The following is an 11,374-nucleotide window of genomic DNA, read 5'->3' as shown; positions in this document are numbered from 1 at the left end:
CTGACTTGCTTCACGCAATATAAGGGCCTCAAGGTTCATCCATGTTATCCCATGTATTAGTTTGTTTTGTTTTGTTTTATACATGTGCATGACCTCTATATTCTATACTTTCTTTAGATGTCCAGAATTCCAGGGACCTCCTTATTTAATATTGTTCCTCTAGAATTTGCTTCTATTGGAAAATCAGGTCTTGGTAGTGGTGGACGGAATCATTGTCCCTAGGTTTGAAATATACTCACTGAGACACTAGCTACATTATCATGATGCAGTATAAGAGGTAAGGCTCTGTTACAGTTTTCTACTGTGTCCTAGTTGAAATGATGTTCCTTGGAACTGAGGATGTTTATTCTCACTTCACCCACTCTGGGCAGTTAATCTTCAATTAACAGTGTTCATCTTTTCTAAATTTGTCAGGTTCCCAAAATAATTATTCTACTCACAAAATGTAATACAATTTAACAGATCTGAGCTCACTCAAAATAAGTCTTGTTCTCCTTCTATATAAGATACATTTCATGGTTTACAGATAGTAACTAAGTCTCCAAATTCTCCAGGATAAAAACAACAAAAACAATCTAGTTTTTCCCTCTGTGACCTGGTGTTTATCCCACACTGAATTTATGGAAGTGTCTTTAGCTGAAATCTATGTTTTACAGACTCTTTCCAAGTTTTCCTTTAAAAAAAAAAAACATAAACTGCACTTAAGTTTCACCGATAGCAGACAATATGATGTTTTTTTTTCTTGTAGCCATTTATAGATTATTAAGGAATAAATATAGTTTCCCATGAGAACAAATATATATCCTCAGTTAGAGTGAATCATTATTGTTTCCACATATTTTAGGGTCCTGGAGAAGAGTAAAAATCTACTGACAAAACCAGGAATGCATTTTTTTTTTAAAATAAGAATAGAAAATGCAGGAATGGAGATATAAGAAAGGACCTAGGTAAGAACATAAGTTCCAGGAGAATATAAAAGATTCATGAACGTCTCTATCACTCACAGTTGGCATGTGCTTAATAAAAATCTTATCTTATGAATCAATATAATAGCTAGGTGTTTAGAAAGGCAACAGGGGAAGTTCTAGGGGATTTTGAAAGATATGCTATCACCCTCTGTCCATAAATACACTCAAAGTGCAAGTAAGTTTGGCATCCACCATCGAGTCTTCATGAGACGGTATGAGGTCACTAGGGTACATGGCTCTAAGCAGCATTTTCTCCCTCTTTCTGGCTTGTTTTCCTGTCATCCAGAAAATGGGGAAAGTGTTGCTACTAACCATAGACTCTAGTTTTGATTACAGTTTACACTCTGTCTCACACAACTTTATAGGTTATGTCAAAATGTATAATGGCCTGTTTCCATCATTGCATTGTCATGCAGGAGAATTCCAATGTCTCCAATATGACCCTACATTACTCCTATTCTTCCCTGTCCCTCTCCTCAGAGCCTCTTGTGGCCACTGCCTTTATATCAATGATAAAAGTTCTTCCATTGCCTGAATAATAAGTGTACTTATAATGATCAATGGACTAAAGTCAGAATTCTTAAAAGCTTATATTTTGGAAAGATATTTCACTTTGACAATAGCCTTTCCTATAAACAATTTTGCACAAGAACTGATTCCACAATAAATATTTGAATGTTACATTTTTAATTAAAAAAACATAGCTTAGGAAAAAAAATATAAGTCTTGCAGGGCATCAGTCTGGGAATTGATACATCAAATTGTTTGGAGTGATAACACCAGTGATTCTATTTCCACTGGATAAATATACACAATTGTATATGTATAGCTTGAAAAAAAAAGATTCATTTTTAATTCACAATATATTGTTTGCTGTATCATCTAAAGAAAGCACCTAGGAAATATTTTGACAAACTGAATGATTTTTGTGATAAATGATTTTACTGAGAATCCTAATTCAAGTAATGTTGAAATAAGGTGGGGCTCTTACTTTCACTGGAGAGAATTCCAGACAGAAATGAAAGGCTGAATATTTTTAATAATCAGATAATGGTGCAAACAAAACAAAGATATTATATAATACCGTGTGAATTAAATATCTTTCCCTGAAGATTGCAGTTCTGATGTGCATATGACACATCATAGTCTGAACTTGTGTGGCAATAAATTACAGTTGAAAATAAATTCATTGCTTTCCCAAAGAATGCAAAGTGAATACAAAATATAACCAATTATGAATATTTTTAAAAAATGACAATTGTCTCAGAGAAATCACTGATTCCAAAATGCCACTCTGGTGTGCCATTTGTAGTCATAGCACAGACATTTCTTTATGAATGAAGTATTCACCTTTGTCTACCACAGAAAGAAAAGAGCAAGCCTACATAAAAATCTGAAATGATGTCCTAATATCTGGGTTTAATAGTAGAATAATATATAGTGGGAAATGGGGAAAACACACACTGCTTTTTATGATCTGTGTATGTGGACTATTATTGTAGGGAGTGCTGAAAGAAATTTCCAGAAAATTTCCTCAACTATGAAAATAATTTTTAAATGTCAACCTTACATCACTGGAAGAATGATAGAAAGTATTGAGACCATGAATGTTTGAAAAATCAGAGATTGTGTTGTTGATTGCAATCTCACTTAACTTATGATCGGGAATGTGCAGGAGAAAGGCACATATTAGAGATGGAATTGGGTTATTGTAAACCAGGCAGATGATGTCTGCAGTTCAGGAAGGACCTCTTTCAGGAACCAGTGAATGGACACTTGTTAGCTAATACACAGTCTTTGCTATGAGAGCTTATTTTTCACTAAAACTGTAAAACACAAGCAGTTTCTTTCATCTGGCATGCCTGCAGTACATCTTTATTCATCCAGAATCTGCTATAATTTATATATAATGCATCATCTGTATGAAATACATTACTGCTGAAAATCCAGGCAACAGTTTTTGCTTTCAAACTTAATTTCAGGGAATACAATGAGAGAACACATGATGTGAAATAATAAAAAAGAATCAGGTGTCCTTGGTATATAAAAATTAAATAAATAGAATTCTGTTATTAGGAAAACAACGAATTATCTCTCTATACACAGATAAAGTATCTAGGGTTTGACCTCTTAATCGTGAGCACTTTTGTAAACTTGAGACAAAGTATAATTTTATAGACAGGGTGATTCTCATCTTTTTAAATGTCTGCTTTATGTCCTTGTTTCTAAGACTGTAGATAAACGGGTTCAGCATGGGAGTGACAACAGTGTACATCACTGAGGCTATTGCATTTGCCCTTGAGTTTTGAGAAACAGCAGAGCTAAGATAAACTCCAAGACCTGTACCATAAAACAAGGACACTACTGAGAGGTGAGACCCACAAGTAGAAAATGTTTTATACTTGCCCTCGGTTGTAGAAATTCTCAAAATAGAGGATATAATTTTATAGTAAGAGAAAAGGATCCCAGTGAGTGGAATAACACCCAGAAGTCCAGATGCAAAATATATCACTAGGTCATTGAGGAAGGTGTCAGAACAAGCAAGTTGGACCACCTGATTAAGTTCACAGAAAAAGTGGGGGATTTCCAACTCTGTACAAAAAGACAATCGCAAAACCATTAAAACATGTAAAAGTGAGATGAAAACACTCAATATCAAGGAGGTCAGTAGCAGGAGGCCACAGATCTGGGGGTTCATGATGACTGTGTAGTGCAGTGGGTGACAGATGGCCACAAAGCGGTCATAGGCCATTGCAGTCAAGAAGCAGTTATCTAATTGTGCAAAAAGTATGAAAAAATACAACTGGATGAGACAGTTTTCAAACGTTATGATTTTGCTGCCTATCTGTATGTTCAGCAGCATCTTTGGTACCGTGGTGGAGGTGAAACAGATATCTGTAAAAGACAGGTTAGAAAGGAAGAAGTACATGGGTGTGTGGAGGCGGGAGTCAGTGATGATGGCCAGGATGATGAGCAGATTTCCAATGAAGGTGACCAGGTACATGGCGAGGAACAGGCCAAACAGGAGGGGCTGCACCTCTGTATCTTCTGAAAGCCCCAGGAGGGCAAATTCTAAAACATATGTTTGGTTTTCTGTTTCCATGTAGATGATGAATTTCCTGGAAGAGGTATCAGAGCAATGCAATTTCAGTCACAAGCACTTAGCAGAAAAGTATAATAAATGGTATGGTTTGTATTATAAATACATTAAGTTAATATTTTTACTGTTTTTAGATAGATCTAGTATCTTTATCTGAAAATGTCAGGGAGAACTTATTCTTGCTTCTCCTTGATAGTTTTTCTGACTAGAAATCTTTGTCCTTAATAGAAAACATTTTGTCAAAGCAATATTTTCCATGGTAAATTCTCTCAGACTTTATTTTAAACAACCAACATTATGACCAATCTTTATTGCATCCTTTGACAAAATAGTAAAGAAGAACAAAGTTGTAGAAACCATATTACCTGGTTGCAACACTTATTATAAAAACACAATAATTAAACAGTATCCTCTTAAAGAAATAGACAATTGACCACACATTAATGGGGTCAACTGATGTTTCACAGAGGACAATGGCAATTTGAGTTAGGAAGTATGGTCTTCTCAAGATGAGGTGCTGGAACAATAAGATGTACTCATGCCAAAGAAAAAAGGAACTTAGACTCAGATTTTATTCATTTCACAAAATCAAATCAAAGTGAATCATGCCATTTAAAAGTAAAATGCATTGTAAAAGTGCTAGACTAAAAGATGAAGAAAATCTAGGGGCCTGTATTAGGGTTGTGAGTTTTAGATATAGTAATCAAAGCACAATACATGATAGGTTAAACTTTATAAATTAGTTTTTATTCAAACATAAAGTTGCGGTTTTGGGTTAAACTTTGATAAGGGGATGTAAGGAAAATTTGCAGTTTTGGAAAAAGTATTTACAAGCTCATTGGATAAATGATTCGTATACAAATGTACTAATTACTATTAGCACCACAAAATAAGAAAACAAATGCTGAATTGAAAAATGGGCAAAAGATCTGAATTGAATCCTAACATAAGAAGATATACAGGCGGTGGACTTGGTCCAGTGGTTAGGGCGTCCGTCTACCACATGGGAAATCCATGGTTCAAATCCCGGGCCTCCTTGACCTGTGTGGAGCTGGCCCATGCACAGTGCTGATGCATGCAAGGAGTGCTATGCCAAACGGGGGTGTCCCCCATGTGGGGGAGCCCCACGTGCAAGGAGTGCGCCTCGTAGGGAGAGCCTCCCAGCATGAAGGAGAGTGCAGCCTGCCCAGGAATGATGCCACACACATGGAGAGCTGACACAACAAGATGATGCAACAAAAAGAAACACAGTTTGCCGTGCCACTGGCAACAACCGAAGCAGACAAAGAGAGAAGACTCAGCAAATAAACAGAGAACAGACAACCGGGGTTGAGGGGGGAGGGAAATAAATAAATAAATAAATAAATAAATAAATCTTTTTAAAAAATCCTAAAGAACCCACTAAAACACTATTAGAAACAAAAAAATAAATAAAACAAGTCCAGTCAAGTGACAGGGTATAAGATCAACATGTAAAAAACATCCATAAAAAAAAAAAAGAAGATATACAGTTCCCAAATAAGTATACAAAAAGAAACTCAAACTCACAAGCACCTTGGTACTATCACCAAGTGTCAACCACCAATGCATCTGGAAAAAGACCTTGACCAAAAGGAGGAAATATTAAATACAAATGAGTTTTTATGACTAAAAGATTTCAAATTGAGTCAGAAGCTCATTCCAGAGGTGACAGTTATACATATCTTAGCAGAATCTGACTGCTACACTAAACAGTGCCTAAAACAGCAGTGCTCCTGATGGCTCTAGAGACATCTAGACACTATAAGCAGTGCAGATCATGTTAGGAATTCAGCACCTTGGCAGTAGGCCTTAACTTAAAATTTATACTCTCCAGAGTAAAAGAGTTAGAATCAATTGTAGATTCCCAATATGGAGCTCTTCTGTACATTTTATTTGAATGTAAAATTAGCAGTATACTTACTAATCATGTGTCACAGATTCTTAAATCTTTGGTCTCTTAATGTGCCAGTTGAACCCATAATCTAAGCAGAGTTTCCACACCTATGTTCCAGTTCATTGATCCTACCCAGGACAACTAACAAGGAGATGATAATGGACAATGCCCATTCCAAGGAACAAAGAGTGTTTGCAACTGCAAGCAAGATAGTTCCATCCATATTCCCCATGAAATCTAAGCACCCTCTCCATTAGTAACATAGTGGGCATCGCCATCACAAAATCCTCAAACTTGGGGAATGTACAAGGGACCAAATAGACTTACTGTTTTTCTATTATGACTTATAATTTTAGCAATGGAAGAACTTTTGACATTGTTATAAATGCCATGGCCACCAGAGATTCTGAATGGAGGGAGAGGGAAGAATAGGTGTAACATGGGGGTATTTTCAGGACATTGGGATTGTCCTGCATGATACTGCAATGATGGATACAGGCCATTAAATGTTTTGTCATAACCTAAAATAGTGCAGGACACACAGTTAACTCTAATATAAACTATAGTCCACGGTTAGTAGAGTTGCTTCAATATGTGTTCATCAATTGTAACATTAACCACATTAATGAAAGAATTTGTTAATATGGGAAAGAATGGGAGGGAGAAGGGGTGATGCATATGGAAACTCCTATATTTTTATGTGACATTTATGTAATCTAAACCTATGCTAAAATTTAAAAATTAAAATAAATAAATAAACATCTTTTAAAAGATAAAAACATCATTCGTCTTTAGGAAATTGCAAAATTAAACCACAATGATATATCATCACACACTTATTAAAAGATGAAAAAAAACTAAACACTGATAATACCAATTGCTGTTGAGTATGTGGAGCAATACGTCTTTCATTCATTGGTAGTGAGAACATAAAATGGATCAGCTAGAAGACAGTTTAGCATTTTCTTGTAAAACTAAACTTTGTCTTATCATACAATCCAGCAATTGTCCTTTTAGGTGTAAATGTGCTTGATATGAAAACTGGAGTCCTCACAAAAGGCCACACATGAATGTTTAGAGAAGCTGTATTTGTAATTGCCAAATCTGAAAGCGAAAAATATCATGTTCAATAGCTTCATAGGTAAACTCATTGTGCTATGTCTATACAATGGAACATTACTGAGATAAAGAGAAATGTTCCATCCAGCCAAAACTGATATGGATGAATTTTAAATAATCATTGCTAATTAAAAGAAAACAGTTTTTAAATGCTGCATATGTTGGTATCAATTTTATTACCTTCTGGATATGAAAAAACCAAATGCGAATATAATGTTCTCTAGTTGCTACAGGACTGAGGGGAGAGAAGATTTTAATAGGTGAAATACAAGGGAATTTTTAGAGCAGCGAATCTGTTCTTTGTAATACTGTAGTTGTAGACAAATGACATTATCCCTTTGTTAAAACACATTAAACTTGACAACACAAAGAGTGCATTTTAGGTATGCAAGTGAAATTCATTTAAAAGGTCAAGTGAATGCCAGATAGAATGAAAATGTTGCAAATCTACCTAATATATTGCAAATATATAATTGCCCTAACAGTAGGGGCTGAGCACAAAGGTGCTGAAAACGTAATATTAGATATGAATGGAGCCTGTAAAATGAAGTCAAAGAAACTATACATAAAGATTGTACACCATTTAATAAAGTAGCATTCCACCATGTATGGATTAACAATTTTAATAATTCAAACCCTATACACTGGAATCAAGAAATCCATAGAAAGATGGCAGATGAGGGAATATTTTTCTCACTGTGAAATGGAAGCTTAAAGATAAATAAGAGGAGGAGGCTAGAAAGCTTTATGTGATAGTGGTTTAGAGTTAGATACAACAGAATGAACTCATGTGTAGGTGAACAAAGATAATGATGGTTGTGTGTAGACACATTTTTATACATTAATAGGTACAAGCTTAGTATACACACATATATATGTATACCTTACACTCTCTGCCAAGAGGACCTAGAGTCCACAGTAGCAAGGAGCACATATAGTGCCCGGAACTTACAATTTAGCACCATTCTCCAATAAATGTCTTCTTGGAGAAAACAGCTGTAGGATAGAAATATGCAAGAAATATCTGGCAAATCTTGTAGTATCAATGAGTAAATAGTCACTAAAGTAAACCACTCAGAGAGAAAGAGGGTGAATCTGAAAGTGTTCCTATGGCTAAAAGTGGAAAAATTGAACAACAAGAAAAAAATTAGTATTGTTTCACAACCCAAAGTATGAAAAAAGTGTCATGAGTCCATCCTGAAATAACTAATTTATTGATTAAGTAAATAACAAGAGGTAAATATCTCATGTGGGAGAATGTAATAATTGATATACATACATTACTCTCTAGCCCCGGGAACAAAAATTCCACTTCTGAAGACCTCCTCATGACTCTTTCCAAAGTTGATAAAGGAAAGGATGAGAAATGAAGAACCTAATACTGGGCAACCTCAAAACATTGCTGATCAAGGTCAACCTCAATAGTGATAAGTCCCTTTGATCGGCTGCACCCTGGGTAGGATGTGTTTAAAATGACACTTCATCTCAGGTGTCTTCCTCCAAAAACTCATAAACAAAATCTAATTATGAGTAGAACATCAGAAAATACTGAAAGAGACTTTACAGTATACCTAATCCCCACTCCTCAAAACTATCCAAGTTGTCAAAAACAAGGATAGCCTGAGAAGATGCCACAATCAAAAAGGATAAAGAGCTATGACAAATAAATGTAAGGTGTTATTTTGGATGGCAGATGTTAAGAACAGTGTGAAGGGGGTGAGATGTTCTTGGAAACTATCTCTAACGTCCTTGAAATTTTTCTATACATCTAACTCTGTTCTAATATATTAAGTTTTTAATTAGTTTAATGCAAAATCCTAGGAACTTGGAATGCCAAGATTCAATCCAGACACAATTACATGCCTTGTACAAGAATATAACATTGTGCTCAATCTCGCATTCTTCATCCCTTGAATTAGAATAGTGAAACCGATTTCGTGGAATGATTGAAAGAATTAAATAATGAATATAAAATGTATGATATTGTGCCCAGTATTAATAGGCAATATGTTATACATTATGATTCAACCCCAAACAGATTCAGTCCTCACACCTCCATCCCCATGTCCATGGTGCAATTTCCAACTCTTATCATCAATGTGGGGTTTTAACAAGAGCAATACTCACATTGACCCAGCGTGAGCTTTCCTCAGGGCAAGACTTTTCATGATCATCACCTTCTATAAACCAGCACTGACTCTCCAATAACTCCAAACATAAATATCCATTTTGTGGACAAAACACAAGGCTCTCTGCTCTCTGACTCCTTCCCACCCAGCCAGGCTCATGTATCCCTTTTTAAGTCCCTGCCCTTCATTGTCCATCAGATATTAAGAACTATTTTTAAAACCTCACCAAACCTAATGGTTATATTGATTGTACATTTGTATCCCTGTCATCACTTCTTGGTTTACTTCTACCCTTTTCTCTTCCTGAAATTACCCTAAATCCTTCAAGTGTCATTACAATGAAAGGTTCCTTGTGATGTCTTCACTAACCTCCACAGGATAATTCTGTACTTTTTGATCCACTTCACCAGGATTTCAGAGCCACCTCAAGATACAGGATATATTCATTTGTATGTGTATTACCCCACTTGGATGTAATTTCTTTAGTATGAGGACCAATGTCTTACTCATTTCTTTATTCCTGAAATAATGTTTATAGCTCATTATGAAGTAATCGATGACTAAACATTGGTTTTATGACTAAAAGAGAAAATGAATGAATGCAGTTAAACACATACGTTCAACAATTGAAGAGAAAGAAGAATGAGTGAAACATGGAAAAATGCTGCTGAGAGTGGGAATACCCAAAAGGAGAGGTAAGAGGAGACAGTTTGGAAAAAGAAAATATTTTAGTGTATCAGCTATCTATTTCCACACAGCCTTTTTAATAAGGCAGGACTTTTGTATTTTAAGCTTTCTCTATGCTCATAACCTGTTGATGTCCTTATAGCTTATACCAATAAAAGGGGTTCATGGAGCCAAAATACATTCCCCTCAGTACCTGTGAAGGTTCTATAACTCATCCTGAAATAATCAAGACAGGGTCTAAGTTCATCAATGCAGGTTCTTCCTTGAATGATGGATGAAGTTGGAAGCTCTGCTCCCAGGAAGAAAAGGGAGATCAAAACAGTCTCGAGATCTCTAAAAGACAAATTGTGTTTTCTCTTCACCAGACGTTAATAAAGTAAATTTTATATAGTCAGAATTTCTGAGCAATTAGAGGTTCCATTCCCATGAGCTGCATTAATGAAGTATTCTTTTGTCTCAATATCCCCTGAGATATTTACTTCTCTGGAGGTAAGAAAGGAAAGCAGAAGGAAAACTTGCATCAATTTTGTTCCATTTGACAGCTTTGGAGCTCCATATTCATCTTTTATCCCTGTGGACACCTACATCCCAGGAGGAGGTCATCTCTCTCAAGGGGTGGGCTCTATTATTGCCAGGTTTCATATTGATTTCCCTGTTGCTGATTCGGTACAATGATTCTGGATACAGTAAAATATCTTATTTTGCTGATCTTTCTCCTCTTGAGATGGCTTTCACAAATGGAGCCACCCACACTCAAGAAGATTTCATCGCTAGAGTCACAATAGGATTATTGTGACTCTAGCAATAGAAGAAACTCTATCACTTATTTGGAGGCAGTGGCCACAGCTGTTGCTGAAGGCAGGGAGAAGGAAAAGGAGGTGTGATATGTGGAAATTTTGGGGACTTGGAATTGTCCTGAATGTTACTGCAGGGACAGATGCAGGACATTGTATATCCTGCCATAACCCACTGAATGGACTGACAGAAAGTATAAACTACAATGCAAACTATAATCCATGCTGTGTAGCAGTGCTGCAAAATGTATTCATCAAATGCAATGAATGTTCCACACTAATGAAAAAGGAAATTTATGTGTATTTAATATTTACTCCATTTGATCAAGGTATTTTTCATGGGGTATATGGGAATACATTATATTTTCTCTGTGACTTTTTTGTAACCTAAATCTTCTTTGAAGATAAAATAGAAAAAATAAGACACTTGGGAAATATAAGGAAGAAATTGTCATTGTATATAAAAGACAACATCCAGCATCCATGTGGAATCTGAGCCTCCTCTTGACATAGAGGTACAATGGACACAACCAATCCAATGTCCACATAGAAAAGGTGGCATTGGATTGGGAACAGTGGACATGGTGGCTGATGGGTATGGGGAAAGGCAGGAAGAGATGAGAGGTGGAGGCGTCTTTGGGACATGGAGCTGCCCTGGATGG

At 35.9% G+C, this 11,374-nt stretch overlaps 1 protein-coding gene across 1 annotated transcript; it reads right to left on the bottom strand.

The window, feature by feature from the left end:
- Positions 1 to 643: 643 nt before the first annotated feature.
- Positions 644 to 4,071, bottom strand: LOC131276887 (olfactory receptor 7A10-like). The gene is made up of 2 exons (XM_058290467.2): positions 3,164 to 4,071; positions 644 to 683 (listed from the first exon to the last, which is right to left on the bottom strand). Exons 1-2 carry the CDS (start codon positions 4,069 to 4,071, stop codon positions 644 to 646), a joined length of 948 nt encoding a protein of 315 aa, XP_058146450.2.
- Between the last annotated feature and the right edge of the window lie 7,303 nt (positions 4,072 to 11,374).

This window comes from Dasypus novemcinctus, chromosome 30, assembly GCF_030445035.2.
Source record: "Dasypus novemcinctus isolate mDasNov1 chromosome 30, mDasNov1.1.hap2, whole genome shotgun sequence".
NCBI lineage: Eukaryota > Metazoa > Chordata > Mammalia > Cingulata > Dasypodidae > Dasypus > Dasypus novemcinctus.
The sequence above is the reverse complement of the archived record's forward strand: the minus strand, read 5'-3'. Positions and strand labels throughout refer to the sequence as shown.